The following is an 18,413-nucleotide window of genomic DNA, read 5'->3' as shown; positions in this document are numbered from 1 at the left end:
GTCGTGTGCACAGCGCCGTTTAAAGTGCAGCGCCTTTGTGCCATGACTAGAAGCAGAGTAGATAGGCGGCGTAACGTCAGCTCGTTCGTATGCACAGTGCATCACCGCTCCCCATTTTTAGGATGTGTTTGCGGTGTTGTCTATGAGATACCGCTCTCTTGCAAACAAGTGTATATTGGACAGACCGGGCGATGCTTGAACGTTCGGCTCATGGAACACGATAACCTTTCTGCAGACACCGTTCCTTCAAGCATCGCTCAACACTGTGCAGAGTGCACCAAGAAAAATAAAGAGGTGTGCAAAGCTGATTTAAAAAAAACCACCGTGTTGTACCTGCATCGCGACCAGCGCATTATAGAGATAATAGAGGCATATTTCATCGAAAAGAAAAAAGATGCCTGTGTCAACACTCCCTCGGTCGCGTTATATGATAGTGAGATAGGTTTTTTAGATGCCTCTTGATGTACCGCCTTTTTGTGTTTGATCTGTGATGCAGTGCATTCGGGTTTTTGAACGTTGGAGGTGATAGTGCCCTCGTCGCTATCTGTGCACTTCGTACCTATCGCACCTATGTCCTTTTTCTGTATATGTATATATTTTTACTTTCCTTCTTAATAAATCTTAGTTGCGAGACAGCGCTTGTTTTGTCCCCTTTTCTGTGTCCTTCATCCGCGCTGAATTTTACCGCCAAAATGAACTACCGTAAAAACCGGACTATAGGCCGGACCGGAATATAGGTCGGCCCCCTAACTAACCAATTCTAAAAATGAAAAAGATCTTTTTCAATGGGAAAAGTACCAAAAGACATCCTTACTTTGAAACAAATGCGATTCGAGAGGTTGCACAATGGTGACAGTATTTAATTTCATTTAAATGCTGCTTGTATGTACACCCGGCAAATTTTTTAACAATATCGCGCACCAATCGGCCCGCGTGTTCGTTTCTGGCACAGGCAAGTACGGCGCCGTAGAGCAAAGCCCTCCTCTTCATGAATCACCGCAACCAGGATGGCGAGCCTTTGAATTGCGCCCTCGTGAGTCTAGAGGCACGCGCGATCTCTGCCGCTTTCACGCGGATGCATTCGGCAGTCACAGGCAGCGATCTTGCTCACAGCGCAACGTTTCCTTCCTATTCTCGATACACTACGGTCTGCCCACGAAATGATGTTTTCTTCTGGTTGCTGCAAGTTGTAATACGCAGCTTCTGCCTCCGCCAGTACTGAATGCTCCTTTCGGATACTCCAAATTCGCGCTGTGCCGCCAGGTTCCCGTGAGCTTCCTCGTACTCAATCGTGTTTTTCTTGAAGGCGACGGTAAATTGCCGTTAGCTTCCGCTTTGCATCTACTGAAATGCAAAATGGCGGCACTGCTGCTGATGGCGATGGTGATGGAGGCTGTTGGCTTCAGCCACCCATTGTTGCCAGACTTCCGTATTTTTTCCGCCAATGACCGGTATATAAGACGGGGGTCGACTTTTCACCATGGTTTTTTGAAAAAAAGTTCGACTTATATTCCGGTTTTTACGGTACATCGAACTCGCCCAACTCACCATTCTTCTGCAGCAATATTTGCCTGTTTATCACTTTCTGAAATAATTTTTTCACACTAGAAAGGTATATGGTGGCACTTTTTCTTCATATTCGTATTCGATTCATATAGAAAGTTTCATTATTCCCTCACCTGTTGTCTTTTTGAATGGCAGAGGCATCTGTTGAATTTCGAACGTCACCTGCTGGAGATCTTGAACTGTAGATGTGCAGCCAGCATTTTCACTAAGCCTAGTTGGCATCCAACACATCTGCCACTCTATGCTATGCTTCTCTCCTTTCAGATGTGGGACCTCACCACGGCACTGGATTTGGCATCCAGAGGGGAACCAGGTAAGGGCAGAGTTTCTTTTGCTAGGTTAACTCTTTCAATTGCCATTTTTTGTTTCTGTTTAAAAAAAAAAACATTTTTGTTCAGCTAATTAGTATATTTAGTCCCCAAGAAAGACAGCTGGTTAGTTTTCCAGCGCAAAATACGAGAAGTTAAAGTTTTACGGGAATGTGCAAAATTCCATACAAAGTGTCATAATAAATAGAAGTAATCATCATGGTCATCATCATCAGCCCTGCTACCCTGCTTACTGTTCTGTGGAATGCTATTTACTGTGTTTCCTATACAGCTCAGACCATTTATAACATAACCGCTTATAATGCGGGACTGCATTGTATGCGGCTTTTTGTGGCAACCGCTTCGCCTCCCATGGAGTTCAATGTATTGGCGTACCGCTTAATACACGGCAGCGCATAACCGAAGACCGCATATAGTGCGGGTTCTGAGAAGCCTGGCGGCCCACGTACCGGTGCGGCCCCGTGGGTACCGACAGGCGCGAGGAGCGTGCTTCCCAGATTGCTCAAGAAGAGGGCAGCAGGCGGGGCGGAGGAGCGTTGTCAGTGTGCTTCAAGGCAAGGCAGAAAGAAGGAGAGGATAGAAAAAAAAATAGAAGTCACAAAGCAGACGTTTTTCCTCTCGCTCTCCGATGCGCCTCCGTTGGGCACACTGATTGGACAAAACTTGAAAGCGCGTGATGGCACGACCAGGCAACCATGCTGGAGTGGCGGCCGCGGCAGCGGCAAGTGCACAGCATGATGCAGCATGCGCTGCTCGTACGAAGCGTGCGTGCGGCAGAGTCTTGTCACGCCAGGGCCTATGAGCGAGATTTGTGTCGTCGCGTGTAGCAAAAAGTTGACAACGTAAGCAAGTCTACCAGCTTCGGCTGTCTTCAGCTCCGATGGCGTCAGCTCCTCCGAAACCCAGGAAATGGCAAGCTGTCGAAACCAAGCAGAGCATTATGAGGGACATCGAGAGCGGTTTGGAAAAGGCTACAGTGGCAAAAAAGTATGGTGTTGCCGACGTTACTGTGTCCGCCATTTGGAAGAAGAGCAACAAGTTGTGACAACAGCTGCCAACAGCTGACAACCGCCTCAGATGAAGACATCGTGGCAGCGGTGCGCGGTTGCGATAAGCATCTATCCCAGAATGAGCCGAACGAAGTGAGTGAAAGTGCAGCAGAAGTTTCGTGCACAGACCCGCTTGACATTTGCAAGAAGCTGCGTTTAGAAAAATCTCAGCGAGCAAGCTCTCAAGTGCTTCACTGTTTTTGAAGATTAAGTCATTAGCAACGCATTTCAGTCACAGCACCACACGACGCTTCGACAAAAAGATCAAATAACCTTCTACGTTGCCAGTGATTGCAGTGTTGTGCATCTGATACATTGCCGGGTGCACTTTGAAAGGTAGGCTGGCCATTCTGAAAACGCGGATGCATAGAAAAACTACATTCTGGTTACAGTGCAGTACCGCTTATAATGCGCATTTTTCCGACTCCCGCGGTATGCGTTATAAGCGGTCTATGCTGTATTGCATGAAAAGGATCTTATTTCAACATAAAGGATGCCATATTCAGCTGAGACAAGCAAATCAGTGCAAGTTTTGATGCCCGCTCAGAAAAAGCTATGAAATCACATCTTACGCAATTGTGTACAAAGCACCTGCAAGGGTTTGTTTTCTTGGTCCATATTGTTTGTCTAGCTCTTTTTGTTTGTGAGCTAAAATGTTTGCTGGCACTCATCGTCTTCATTGCAAAGAAACAGTGGGAAGCAGTGACCAAAGCATGTGTGTGCCCACTACAACAGCAAATCACCTTCATCACTCCTGTTCAACCAAACGTCACAAGATGGGAGGCATTCCTAGCATTCTGTTCCACTTTCGTCGTGCCCACTGACAGTCCAGGTACTGCGGTTGGTGAAGTGATGCTTCTGAATTTTATACTTTTTTCGCTGCTCCACATGTAGTCATTACTGGTCACTTAATCTGAAGCAGGTCACATTGCTTTTCAATGTTTGTGCAATGCTGCCTCCTCACAAGGCTTCAGCACATTTCTGCATTTTCGGAAGTTTTTTTTAAGGGGGGGGGGGGGGGGGTGCATTTTATATGATAGCATAAGGGTCCCGTGCAGCAGAAAACCTAGCATCGGTGGTGGCGTGAGCGAAACATCTGGATTGGTCGGCTGGCATGGCAACGTGGCACAACTGATTGGTGTAGTGACATTGACTTGCGGTGGCCGCCAGAACTAAGAAGCAGTGCAGAGTACACCACCGCGGCAAGTGATGGCTTGCGAGATGCGGCTTGCGCTACGAAGTGCCCGTGTCTACTAAGTGATATGCAAAATGGACCACTGACCACTCAAGGGAGCCATTATTGCTATCGCGCCATACCCTCAAGGCGGAGCTTAAGTGTCAGTCAAGTTTTTTAAAGTCTACCTTCGGATAGCTAGGACATTTATTCTGGTCACTGGGTGGCAGTGTCAGAACCTGTGCCAACAGTTGTGACAGGAGGAAGCATTCCGAGCACTCCGTTGCTTTCACTTCCATCATGCCCACTTGCAGTTCCTTCTCCTCACACCCTGATGTCTGGCTGCATTGCTGCATGCTTGGAACTTCTGCTGCAGCACAGGCAAGACAAAGGTCTGTGAGAGGAAAGGGAACCACAGTGTGCTGCAGTGAAAGCTCTTTACAATTCAGTCCTCACAAGGGCTCCAATTCAATTTCAATTAAGGGGGAGGAAGCTGGGCTTCAAAAATATTTTTAAATATCATACTCACAACTATGAAATTTCCGGGGCACATGTGCTTTTGTATGCTAATTCTAAATATGTCGTTTAATTTCATGTTAAACAAGCCCTTGTGCACTTATGTAATTTGTTAGGGGAGATTTTTGCCGAGAGCTTTTAAGACGTTTTGCTCCAGAGAACTTGTAAATTGCATGCCATTGGTTTTTCTTGACATCAAGGAATACAGTAAAGGTAAAATCATCATTGTGCCTATCATAGAAGTTGTGTTATGAGGTTCTGAACTTGCCACTCCAGAAACAGAAATAAGTGAAATCTCGTTGATACGATTCCGCTAAACACACTTTTCGGCATTTTTTTTTTTTTTCATTCCGGTCGATGCCCTATAGAGGTAATGCATTTTTATACGGCTAATGCGATCATATTTCGATGTAGGTTTGGATAATACAATCGCGGAAATGTCTGTAAACCTTGCACGGTTTAGATTTTCGCGCCAGGAGGCAGCAAAAGTGTCCTAGCGGGATCCGACAGTAGTTGCAGTAGTCGTAACTCTCCTAGCGCTCAAAGCCGATTTTCGATGTTGGACATGACCTTTGCTAGATAAGAACCACATCGCTTCAGTGATGATGATGACATCTGAACCAGTCCTTTGCAGTGGGTGGGCAGAGCTGCTGAAATTATCGCATCGAGCGAAACCCCAGGCACGGTCAGACTGAAGAGGCGGCGACGTGCGTTTTGTGTGCTTGAGGCTCGGCCTGGCTCGGCTCGAGTCCGGCCGTGCCCCAGCAAAGTGCCTGCAGCAGTGTGGCGGCCTCTTGGGTGCAATGTTCGTAAGCTTGCGCACCAAACGCATCGAAGCGCACTGGCGGTTTTCAGCACCATCTGTCCTAAGATATAGTGCTCACGTTAAAATCACGTGACCAAGAAGCAGCGATTGGCGCATGCATTGACGATGCGCTGTAGGCTTTGTCGGCTTTGTGCTTGCCATTTCTCGTTGCCATTTTAGTGTTCCGAGCGTTCTGCTTGCACTTGTTCGCACTTGTCGTTTCTTCTGCTTTGGTGCCTCGTTTCACCCGTGTGCTTCACCGCGTCCAGGAAGTGGAAACCGCTATGGCTGAAAGAAAAACTCGACATCCTCGCAAAAGTCGACGAAAATCCACAGAAGAAACGTGTGGACCTGGCACGCGAACTTTGTTTGTTTGTCTCCACGCTGAACACGATCGTCGGAAAGCAAGAGGGAATTCGGAAGAACATGCAAGTCTTCGGCGCTGGAGTGAAACAAACAAGGGGTGCCCGCATGACAAGATAGAAGAGATTCTACTGTCATGGTTCATAGAAGTAAGGGCGGTGGGTGTGAACGTGGATGAGACTGTTGTTCGCGAAAAAGGAGATGAGATTGCACTCTCGTTGGGCATCGACAATTTTAAAGACTCGGGCAGGCGGCTCCACCATTTCAAAACACAGCATGGCCTGCCATATAAGATCGTTTCCGGCAAAGCGAAGTCTGCCGACCAAGATCAGGTCTCCAACTGGCTTTCGACTTTGCTGGCGGTGATTTCTCAGTACCAGCCAAGGGACGTGTTTAGTGCAGATAAAGCTGGATTGTTCATCAACCTTCAGCCCGAGAAAAGCCTCAGCATGAAAATTGCGACATGTCAAGGAGGAAAAAAAAAAGCAAAGAAAGAGTCACCGTATTGTTGTGCTGCAACATTGATGGGACTGAGAAGGTTAAGCCTACTGTCATTGGCAAATTCTGGAAGCCACGCTGCTTCTCGCGTTACCCGTGCCTTCCTGTCGTTTACAAAGCGAATAGGAAGGCATGAATGACCGGAGCCCTTTTCACAGTGTTCCTCACTTTTCTGGATGCCCGCATGCATGCCGAGAACCGTAAAATTCTTCTATTTCTCCACAATTGTGCCGCGCACTCGGTCGATACTTCGTGGCTGCAAAACATCTTTCTGCCGCCCAACTGCACCAGTCACTTGCAGCCCCTAGATGCAGGAATTATAAGAAATGTCAAATTTCACTTCAGGAGCTTGTTGGTCAGATGCTTTTTGGCCAAAATTGGCTGGAAAGATGGCAGCTTGAAGGTGGATCTTCTTGATGCCATCCATTTTCTGGCAATGTCATGGGATCGCGTCAAACCCGAAATCATCGCAAACTGCTTTAAGAAGTGTGACTATTTTTTGGTGCGTCTGGCAATACGGTGGAAAATGAAGATGACGGCGCAGAGATTAACATCCCGGACAGGGGTGACCTCAACGTCGACTTGTCTCCGGAAGAGTTTGTATCAGCAGACGACCGATTGGTGACATGCGAATTACGCACTGTCCAAGACATCATAGCAGATGTTACCGCTGAAGAGGAGAGCGGCGACGATGACAACCAAGACGCTGGAGATTGCAGCGGCAATCGTCGGCCATTAAATACTGACGGTGCACTCGAAGCTTTGGACGCGCTTCGTGGCTTTGTCGGGTCTGCGGAGCTCAGTGATGAAACTGCTACTTGTTTCTACGAGTTCCAAAAAAGCTAGCTGCAGGACATCAAAAAACAAAAAGTGCAGCGCAAAGTGATGGATTATTTTAAAGTGCTTTAATAAAAGCAAGTTCTGTGCCAAGTATGTATTATTCGCGATCTTTTGGTGCCCGTTTTGGATAATACGTTTTTATTTTCGGTGCCCGTGAGAATCGTATCAATGAGATTCTACAAGCTTTTCTTCCCATTTGTGAAGAGGCGACTTCAGAACCCCGTAACTCAGCTTCTGTGACAGGCAGAATGACGATTTTATCCTTGTTGCAGCACAACAAATTGCATAAGTGCACAAGGGTTTGTTTTACGTGCAATTAAATGACATATTTAGAATCGCCCCACAAAATACATGTTGCCTAAAGATATCAAAATTCTGATCATTAATATAAAATTTTTTTTCTGAGGCCACCTTCTCTTCTTAACTAAAATCAGAAACTCAGAAACACTAAAATTAAACAGACGAGCTATCGCATTGCAGCTGAGAAGTAGGCAGTGGATAGTGAGGCCACCTGTTTTTATTTTCTATAGGAGCCTCTTACTCCTTTCTGTTTGTTCTCTAAGAAAGACAGTCGATACATTTTGTTTCCTTGCTCAGACACGGCAGAAGGGTTTTCACCTGCCCTCACTAGAATGGAGGAGGAGTCAACAGATATGTTTGATGTGTCCATAACTTGCAAAATGGGTGATTGCATTGAGTTTTCGCATTCTCATCATCAACAGAGCCATTGTGAATGTGTTGAACCACACCAGTGGGATATCGACCCACGATCTCCGCATGCCGCATGCAGTCATGCTTGAATGCAGGTCCCATAAGTGGCTTGGTTGCCTTCTCGTCTACTTTGTGCAAAATCATCTTCTATCAGAAAAATTATGCAAATAATTTCCCCCCCTAAGCTTCTTTCATACTCTAGCCCCGGAGTATGTGTAAGCGCTGATCGAGTCTATCCAATTCCAAAACTCTAAATCAAAGTGTATGACTATCCAGTGGCCAGGTTCTGGAACCTAGCCGGAAGGAAAGTCCAGTAGCAACTTTACACTTGCCATGTATGTGACTCCCACAGGAACACAGTCGAGCCACAGATATAACGAACGCTCGCTCGTTTAGTACAAACAAGTAAGGCGCTGCTGTCAAAATATGCATTAGGGCAATGGCAATTTGTCTCAGATAAAACCATTAACTCTGGCCACACCACTCGGTTATAGTGAACGAGGAGGCACCATAAGCTTGCCCCCAAAGTTAGCAATTGTGGACAACAAAGAGCATACCGCAGCCCCTGCAATTCTGCCCCATAAAGAATGTGGAAGCAGTAGCACAGTGGGTGCAAGACAACGGCAGTGTTGAAACTGAAGCTACTGCGCATGGACGTGGATCAACTTACAGCAGCAATTTAACAAGTTTTAATGCCTTGCTGACCACGCTGGGCATGTGGCGTATGTCCCCTGCCGAGTCGGCTCTCCCTTTTATGCCGATACCATGTACAGGCAACGCCAGATTGCAGACAGCACAGCTGATACGTTCAGTGTGCGCGTATGCTCCGCTACTTTTGCCGCTGCATGAGCCTAGCTACGATAGATAATGCTGTCAAAAACGCACATGATCAGGCACGTGTACTTTTGTGGCAACACGTCTTTTATGCATAACTGGCCGTATGTTGCCTCGGATGACTACGTTTGTGCAGTTGACAACATAGAGCCGTGCTCTGACGAAGCTGTTGTATGCAAAGTATGAAAACTCCCCTACCGCTAAGAATCTTTAATGTGGCTGGCCTGCAACCAGCTGCTATGGATACTTCAACTACTATTAGTTGCACCCCTTTCTTAAAGCAGGTTGTTGGTATCAAGGATCTTGGCGAGGAGAACCTGACAGCCCTGGAGAGCCTGCAAAGCACTGCGGTAGAGTTTGCTTTGAAGAAACATACGTGCATAACCCAGATTTTTTTTAAGGAATAAATGCCACTTTTAGTGGACTTAGTATTTCTGGGTGAAAATATCGATAGCCCGCTTACTGCAAATATCGGATGCAACGAGCACAATCCGCTTCACCTTCGGGTTTGCTATAAGTGGTCTCGACTGTGCATTAGAACACCACTGGTGGTGAGCTTCTTGCTTGATCTGCAGGTTTTGAAACGGTCAGAGTGCACGATCAAAGAGCTCGGAGTCGAGGTTGGGGCATGCAGCTAATAAGCAGCTAATAACTTCCTCTTTCACAGCGTTTGTGCACGGCGGGGGCCCAAGCCATGCGGAACTCCTGCGGCTTCTGGAGCAATGTGACCTGACCAACTCGCGCTGCTCGACGCCCTGCATCAGCCCGTCACCGTCGCTGCTGGGTGGCGCCGCAACGCTGGCCCGCCTGCGTGCCGCCAACCTTGTGCTGCTCGGCCAGGCGCATGCCCATGAGGAGTCTGTTGGCAGCAGTGTATCAGGACTGCCTGAGGATCGCCGAGTGACACGCTGCTGATGACCATTGGTGGACATTGCAGCATTTGTCCACAAGGCAGTGCTTGCTTCACATGTTTGATGCAGCATTCTTGAACATGGTGGCATTTGTTTCACATGTACGTTGTAGCATTGGTGAAAAGGGTGGTGCTTGTGCCTCGCTCGGACTGGCCGCCATACTGCGGACATGACTGTGCTTCCATCATGATCACCTTTGAGTCTTTTTGCTCATGTTTGTGCGCTCTTTTCCAAGCACAGCTGTTATGCGCGTAGTCGTCACATGTCTCAGTATACTGTTGGGACATGCAGCTCATCAAAGTAGCCCGTGTGCGTATGCGATGCTTCAAGTTGGGAGGGTGTGCACTGAGCATGCAAAGTGCATTCGCCCGCAGTCAGAGTACTGCAAATTGTATATCCCTGGGTGCACGTGAATATTGTTGATATCATCATCAGAGTGGTCGCCATACTAGTGGCATACACGCCTCAGCCTCAGTGTCAGGACAGAGCTGTATACTTCGCCTTTACTCTTCTGTAGTCACCCTAAGCCTCTTGCTCATAGTCACTGGCCTCAGTGTGTCATGACCTGTGCAATACTGTTCCTTTGACTCCTATTATTTGTATAGCCACAGTGCCTGCGTGATAGGGCGCTGAGAAATGTCGGAGTGTGAAGCCCCTCTGGAGCCCTCAAGGTACCTTCTTTACATCAACATAGAAGTTTGTGTGAATTTTCTCCTGTGTGACGACTGAATTTCATCGCTTTTGAGGATTCTTTTCGTTGTCTGTTCTTGCGGGCGGTACAGCCTCCGACGAGCTTAGCTAGCAGTACTAGTTGCCTGAGTGTTTTTGTTTTGATACTTAGGGTGCACAGGCATCTACAGCATGGCCAAGCTTAGTTGGACTGCTTCTGGATAGGTATATCTTAGTGCTATACTTTTGTTTCAATTTTGAGACTGTACTGTAGAAAGATGCTGTGACATTTTGTGATGGGTGACATTTTTGTACTGCACGGGGTTTGTGTTGCTATGTATCAGCACCTCAGCTTGCAGCAGGCATGGAATGCGGTTAGTATGCATAAAACAATTTCCCCTTAATATTAAAGCACACTTCCTAAAGGGTCAATCAGGGGCACCTTGGTTATGTATCTATTGTACATATTTTTGTGGCACTGACTGTGATGGAACTGATTTGAGCACTACCCATTTGGCTTGCATGTGATTAGGGGTCAAGTGCTCCTGTTGCATATCAGGATTTAACTTTCCTCTCCTGTTTATCTGTAACAAGGCCTTCCTTGTCATTTATGAAATACAAAAATTCACTGAAAAGTGTGCATATACACTCAGCTCTGCATCTATTCTCATTTTTATTAGTAGTGGCTGAATCAAATATCAAATTTTTTATTGGGAAGTGAATACAAATATAATAGGAATTAGGCACAAATTGAATATTTTCAAATAGCTTTGAATACTTTACAGATAGTTCAAATAAAAAATCGCTACACCCAAAAGGCCATCACCATCATCATCATCAGCCTTACTACACCCACTGCAGGGCAAAGGCCTCTCCCATATCTCTCCAATTAACCCTGTCCTTTGCCAGCTGCGCCCACCCTATGCCTGCAAACTTCCTAATCGCATCCGCCCGCCTAACCTTCTCCCGCCCTCTGCTACGCTTGCCTTCTCTTGGAATCCACTCTGTTACCCTTAAGGACCAGCGGTTATCTTGCCTTCGCAGTACATGCCCTGCCCAAGCCCATTTCTTCCTCTTGATTCCACAATAGATCATGTTCACACTATCAATGAGGTGATATAGAAATGCGCAGAATATAACCGACCTCTATATATAGCTTTCATTGATTATGAGAAAGCATTCGACTCAGTGGAAACCTCAGCAGTCATACAGGCATTGCGTAATCAGGGGGTAGAAGAGCCTTATGTCAAAATACTGGAAGATATATATAGCAACTGCACAGCTACTTTAGTCCAAAAGGCCTACCAGGCATCAAATAGCGGAAAACGAGTCGTACAATAGTGATAGTAGTAAACTTGCTTTATAGATTAATGACTTGGGTACAATTTTGGAATAACATAACTGTGTTCAGAAAGAAATAAGGCAGCTTGATTTAATGCTTACGTGACAAATGAGCTTGCTGAATGTTGTCGTAGAGCATTCAAAGCAGCTTTTATGTGTGCTGAATATTTCTATGAAGCATTGTAAGGTTTATTACTGGAGGAGCGACATGAGAAGTTGCTATTGCAGGGGTGCAGCATAGCGCTTTGCTGGGGAAATTACACAAGATGGTTCACAAAACAAAGAGCGGCTGCTTGGGTTACAATGCTTAGCGAAAAACCCTTCTATGCCCCCTCGCAACGCCTGAGGACAAAACGCTCGCCGGCTGTGTGAGTGCTACAGAAGCCCCATTTCCGTGCATGCAGCAGCTGTGTTGTTATATTAATCGCATATGGTGGCGTGGCCGCTTGTTCTCTTTCTTCGCCGGTACGTCACATGGCACTGCACATTTTTCAATCCACGAGTGCACTGCGAAAGCACTGCAGCAGCTCTCAATGGCTGCAAACCTCATGTTCTTGTGCAAAGCCTGACATTGCCAGGAGTTGGCTCAAAGAGGGAACAACCAATTTAAATGATGTGAAAAACACAAGATCCTGTAGCTATTGAGCACATTTAGGACGCCACAAAATTTGGCCGCAAGTTCAGATGAACGAGTGATTGCGATATTTTTGAATATTTAGGAAGTTCATATTCTTTGAATAGTGGAAGTGCGGTGCAAATCTAATAGCAAATATTATTCACAAATATTCAAATTTTGGATATTTGCATACCCCTAATGCTCTCTTCCAAAGCTTTTTAAGTAGATGACTTCTGAGGAGTCACATGATTAAGTTTGGAAGAATGTGCATTGCTACATTTTGTTTTGCTTAAAAGGCAACTCTGAGAGTTTTCTAAACTGTTGCTGAAGCTTTTCCTCTCTTTCCTAGTCATTTCAGCCGAGTTTGGAAGCCGCGTGGTACTTCAATTCTGGACAAAATGATCTCAAAGTTTGCCATTTCCGAGACCTTAGTTCAGGCCATTTCCAGGAGTGGCGCTGCATTCGCAATGCCACATACATTGCCCATACTTTGATAAACTGGTTTTGTTTGCTGAAAAAAATTTTAACAACTCCATTAGGCAACTGCTGGCACTTTGTGACCAGGTTCAGTATTGCCAATTATTAATTCAGCCATTCAGCGCGTGTATGCATGTTTTTCCAGTAATGATTTTTATGTGTAGCGGAGCACCACTCCTACCAGGTCCTGGTTTGCTGTTACTGCCGTTTTAAAACAGTTTCATTCGGTATTTATTGTACCGGTCCCCTTTTTTCAGTATGACCAGAGAGGGGACTCCAACCAGTGTGGTATTACTACAGTGGTTGGAGTCCAGAGGGTTCAAAACAATGTCCACAGTTGCCCTTTCAGCCACAGGCGCAGCCATGAATGAAATTTGGTTCTACCCACAAACGGACAGAGTATACACTGCCAGTATTTTTGCCACAAGTGTGTCAAGGTTTCCTGTAGAGAGGCATAAGAGTTAATTGTGTTAAAATAAATGTGACAAAAAATGTCAGGTTTGATGGTGTTTAAGTGTAGCAGCACCAAATGTTCACAAACTACATGCAAGGGCAGTCCTTGTTTATGAGTTCATTTTATGGTCCACATGATCTGCCAAATACAGTTACAGCCTAAGGAGACCTTTCATATCTTCCAAAAATGACCTTTTAAACTGACCATTTAAATGGAATGCTTACACAGTTGTCCCTCAACTATACTCCATTTCATACATGAAGTGCAATGCTGTCAAAGCTGGTGCTCTTTTGCGCTGCCTTCATCCACGATCAAAAAGTAGTGCTTTCCTTGTGGTGAGCGAGAAATAAATCGTGGATCAGAAATCTCGTTTGAGCAGGTTTTGACCGTTCAAAATATTTTCGCAGCGCCAAACACACTTGTCGTTTTTGTCTATCGTCCTTGTGTGTTTCGTGCTGTGCAGTCATTATGAAATAATACCTAGATGATCTTCTTGCAGGGTTATTATTACACGATACTTTTGTTATAAGCTAGATTAAATGCGCTCTTTTAGCTGATGACAAACTGCTGCTTTCTCATGCCTTAGACCACCCAGTGACAAAACACATGCGGAGTAACATGAAAGTGAAAATTGGTTCTTGAGGAAAGGAAATGACACAGTATCTGTCTCACATCTTTGTGAACGCCTGAACCACAGGTAAAAAAGGAGATAAAGGAGGAAGTGAGAGAAGAAAGGAAGGAGGAGGTGCCATTGTAAAGGGCTCTGTATTAATTTCGACCACCTGGGTCGAAAAGCCCTCGGCGTCATAGGAGTTGTAATTTTCAGCATCGCGTGTCTAAAATATTCAGGAGCTGCATAAAAATCCACGCACACTTAAGTGAATAAAAAAAAAACGGGATCTAGGCCGGGAATCGAACCAGGGCCTTTGGCGTTCGAGACGGGGACGCTTCCACTCCACCACGATGGCTGAACGTTTGAACATGAATAAAGGCGCATCTAGTGAATGCACAGGTTTCTTAGAAACGTATTTTCGAGATGTGTACTGAGGCATCCATGAGTAATTATGAGCATGTAAATTACAAATGTCGGAATTGAGCGAGTACCATGCATTTCTGGAAAATTTCTTCTGTGCTTGGTGTGCAGTTGTAGTGCCATCGTGTGGCACCCACTGAAACCCCCTTCTTCATGCACAGCACTGGCCCGGCAGATAGCGCGCACGTAGGCGACCTTTCTGCGTCGGAGTAGAGTCGTTTGTTTCTGAACAGGTGTGATGGAACTGCAGCTGTCTTTGAGTGCTAGTGTGGAACAGCGTCTGTGTTGTTTTCAGAGGCCTCCTATAAACTCCGAGCGATTTGTCCAACGGGCAAGACGATGGCGTTCCGTGGACACCCTGGCAGCGCTGCAACACGCTGTCGCGTTCCACTCGAAGCTTAAGCATCCTCCAATTTTTATTGTGCACTGACATCGCACAGCACACGGGCGCCTTTTGCATTTCACCTCCATCAAAATGTGGCCGCCACTGCCGGGTTTGAACCCAGGAACTCTGGCCGAGTAGCAAACGCCCCAACCATAGAGCCACCGCGATAGCTCGGAGTAACATACCTGCCTTCATTTTCTTATGCAGCCTACTTTCATACCTTTCACACTGTTGCATCTGATGTATGAAATGGAGTATAGGGTAGGCGAATCAATAAGTGAAGCTGTGTTTCAAGTTTCAAGTTTATTTTTTATTTACATCATAGATGTGGGTAGGTCCGGGTAAAAAGTGAGCGCAGATCACTTGAGGGACCCCCGGACCCCCCTTTACATGGCATACAGCAGGAAATATGAGTACTATGTAAGAGATTGCAAAGATCGGCCAACACTACAGACACAGATATACAAACAAAATATTTTTTACACCAAAAAAATATATATATACTGAAACAGCGCCTTATTTCTTACTTAAAGATGGCTCTAATTTCACGCAAGCTGCTTTTTGAAATATCGACATTCATCGACTGTAATTAGTTTAATAATTGTGACATATTGTAACATAACATTTGATTTCCATAGTTGATGCGGCAAAAAGGAATAAACCATTTTTCGCTATTGCGCAGGGTATAAGGCGGTACAGTTTGAGTGAGGCAAGTCATGTCTAGAAACCCTCAATTATTATATTGTAGAGATTTTTGTATCTGGTTGCTAAGCGATATTGGTGATGTTGTCTACACTCTAAACATGGATGAGCCCATATGGGAGTGAAAAGGGAGTAAGCTGTCCTCAAGTGCACTCCCTTTTATTGGCAGGGTATGGTGCCCAAGCCCCGGGGTAGACTTCCATTGCTAAAAATATGAAATAGTTACGATTGGTTAAAGAAACAAATGCCCTCTTCAAAACATGCAAAGTTCTATCAGTTATGGAGATCTTAACTGATGTTTAAACCTCCTCTAATTGCTAACCCAAAGCCTTTTGGCGCCGTGTTTAAAAGCATTCTCCCATTGCTGACCATCAAATTGCTATGCTTCGTGGTGGAAATATGGCTCGTAGAGCGCCTTTCACTTTTCCAGCTGCGTAACGCGACGACACACTCGGCGCACGAACCCCGCTGAGTGTAAATGATGTGTGCCGCCTCCTGGAGTTGTGCCTATCAAACACATACTTCTCGTCAAACTGGGAATTTTACCGACAAGTGAAAGGAACACCAATGGGAGCATCCATCTCGGTCGTCATGGCCAATTTAACAATGGAACACGTCGAACAGCGAGCCCTCAACTCATTCCACCCACAACCAAAGATTTTCCTCAGGTATGTCGACGAATGCTTCGCCGTCATCAAAAAATCTGAGACTCAAAATTTCCTTCGTCATTTAAACTCCGTAGAACCTGACATTCAGTTCACGCTAGAGGTGGAACAAGAAAACTCCCTGCCGTTTTTGGATGTCCTCGTGTCCCGAAACGACAATACCCTTCAATTCTCCGTATACCGCAAACCAACCCATTCAAGCCGGTATCTCCACTTCTCTTCGAACCACCCGACAGTCCATAAAGCATCAGTGGTGAAGACGCTGTTCAGAAGAATTGAGACACATTGCAGCACAGAACTTGACAGAAAAAAAGAACAACGCTTGATATTCAAAGAACTCATCATGAACGGCTACCCAAAAGACTATTCAAAAAACCATTCGACGTCAAAAACACAACATTCGTCAAGAAATACACTAGCTACTGCCCTCAGTCGCCCCTGATGAAGGAGCCGAGTCAGCTTCGAAACGTTGGGTTAAAGTTAACATTTTTGGTTGGAGATGTGCAGTTTATTATAAGTTTCCAAACCCAACCAGACAGCTAAATCTGTCAAAATGTTTAGTTTTCAAGATAGGCTGTTTTGATTGGTGGCACAGTGTGTCGTCATTGGGAGAGTGGAATGGGAAGCTGCGCGAAAATAGAGTTGTGGGCAACATTTTGTTTGCTTGTATTTTGTAATTTCTTCATTGAATAACTCCCATTCCTATGCATCGATTCTCGTAATTCTTTTTGAGTCAGCATCTGCGCGACATAAAGAATCCATCTGAAGTGTTACCGGCATCCGTTCAAGCGGTGTTTCGCAGCCGCTTTAAACATACTGCAAGAGCTACTCTCATCAGCAGCAGCAGGTTATTGTGTGTTGCCTTGGTCACCAGGGGCACTCGGTGTTGCTGCAACACTTTCACTGTCTTGAAATCTGTGCATAAAATATAAACACTCGCACCAAAAGCTAAGCCAGACACACCTTTCATATTAAAAAAAAAAAACATTTTCAAACATTGTTGGCTGTATCATTTTTTTATTGCTTTTACTTTTGACGTTGGATGGCACTGCAATCGTAGGTTCTCTAAGGCGGTGCCTTTGGGCCCCTCCAAAGGTCTCTGGCGAGCGCCTTTGCCTCCAAGGCCCTTAGCGGCAAAGGCGCAACATTTGTGTCGTGCAGCTGCACACCTTACGCTTTTGGACATAAGGACCTGATTCTGAAAGGCCTTTGCAGTGCCCATGTGACAGGGGTATAAAACGCAATACATGTACAGTGGCAATACAATTTTCATGTACACACCCCGAAAAAAATCTAGAATATCGTTATTCAACCGTTAAAGCAAGTCATTGACCCGTGTATGAAATTCCGGAGTTAACCAAGATGCTTCGACATTCACTTTTAAAAATAGCAAAGGATTTGTTGAAGAAGGCCGTTCTGGCGGGCTAGTTGGTTCATGATGAACAGTAAGGGTATAAACTGCGTGAATAAGACGGGACGAGAGGCACACAAATCGACAGACAAAGCGCAGACATGCGCTTTGTATGTCGATTTGTTGAAATTGACGTCTATTTCAGAGCGGTTCAACAGTTTAGTGGACTGAAAAGTTATCGTTTGCCTGCCGTAATTGGTTCGTATCTTTGGCGCTCTCCTTTTAAGATCGCGGATCGGGTATGTGCTCATATGTTCTATCGGACGGACATGCAGTTTATTTCGGGAGATCCATTGCAGTAGTTTGAAGTAATAGATCTGGTTTGCTTTTAGCATACTGTATTTAATGAAAAGAGGCCCGGTTCGCAGGTTACGTCTATCGCCTTTGTTATTCTCACACAAGCGTAGTATCTTTTTTTGAGCAACAATTAACTTATTATGAGCAATAATTAACAAGTAACTTAGCATGTATAGTTACGGCATGCTGTTTGTGAGTCAGTAATCTTAAGGACCTGCTGGCTCGGTAGCCGTCCGCCCCCGCTAGAGCTACGGCTGCCTCTTCGGCCTCGACTACCGTGCAGTCCTTGATCGATGCGCTGGTGATTTCTTCTAGATCCCAGTTGATCACCGTTTCTACGGCCATGTTTTTCGTTTGTCCCGTGGTTCTGATATGCGCGGCAGCATCCGTATTGTACCTGGTTGCGCATGTTTGTTGTACGTATTTAGCCCTAACTTCTCTGCGTGCTTTGTGCAGATTTGGGTCCATATTCTTGGATATCGGTGCTACTTCAGTGTACTGCGGTACGCGTCCAGTATCGCTTCAGTTCTTCGTATCTCCTGAATTGCGTCTTCGTAGCCACCTCTCTTTAGGAGCTCTCTGCCCGTTGGGGTTTGCCTTAGCCTTTGTAGCTGGGAGTTTAGTTGGGCTTCCTTCAGCTCTTCAAAGGTATACCACACGGCCATTGACGCCCGACGGAAGTCCGACGGTTATCCCGCTTCGGACTTTCGGATGTCCGTCAGAACACCATTTTTTACCCAAAGTCAACCACCGGACGTCAGTCGGAC

At 45.7% G+C, this 18,413-nt stretch overlaps 1 protein-coding gene across 4 annotated transcripts in view; it reads left to right on the top strand.

Annotated features, from left to right (window-relative positions):
• LOC144132309 (BTB/POZ domain-containing protein KCTD3) overlaps positions 1 to 13,516 on the top strand; it is a 175,348-nt gene extending 161,832 nt beyond the window's left edge. For 2 of the 4 annotated variants that reach the window (XM_077664627.1, XM_077664623.1), the window contains 2 exons: positions 1,831 to 1,879; positions 9,353 to 13,516. In XM_077664627.1, the coding sequence (XP_077520753.1) occupies positions 1,831 to 1,879; positions 9,353 to 9,600 (297 nt within the window). In that variant the 3' untranslated portion in view covers positions 9,601 to 13,516. The remainder of the gene's footprint in view (positions 1 to 1,830; positions 1,880 to 9,352) is intronic. The other 2 variants (XM_077664626.1, XM_077664624.1) reach the window with 1 other exon arrangement.
• The last annotated feature ends 4,897 nt before the right edge of the window (positions 13,517 to 18,413 follow it).

The sequence above is a fragment of the Amblyomma americanum genome, chromosome 5 (genome assembly GCF_052857255.1).
Source record: "Amblyomma americanum isolate KBUSLIRL-KWMA chromosome 5, ASM5285725v1, whole genome shotgun sequence".
In the NCBI taxonomy this organism is placed as follows: domain Eukaryota; kingdom Metazoa; phylum Arthropoda; class Arachnida; order Ixodida; family Ixodidae; genus Amblyomma; species Amblyomma americanum.
Note: the sequence above shows the minus strand (reverse complement) of the source record. Positions and strands in the feature narration are given on the sequence as shown.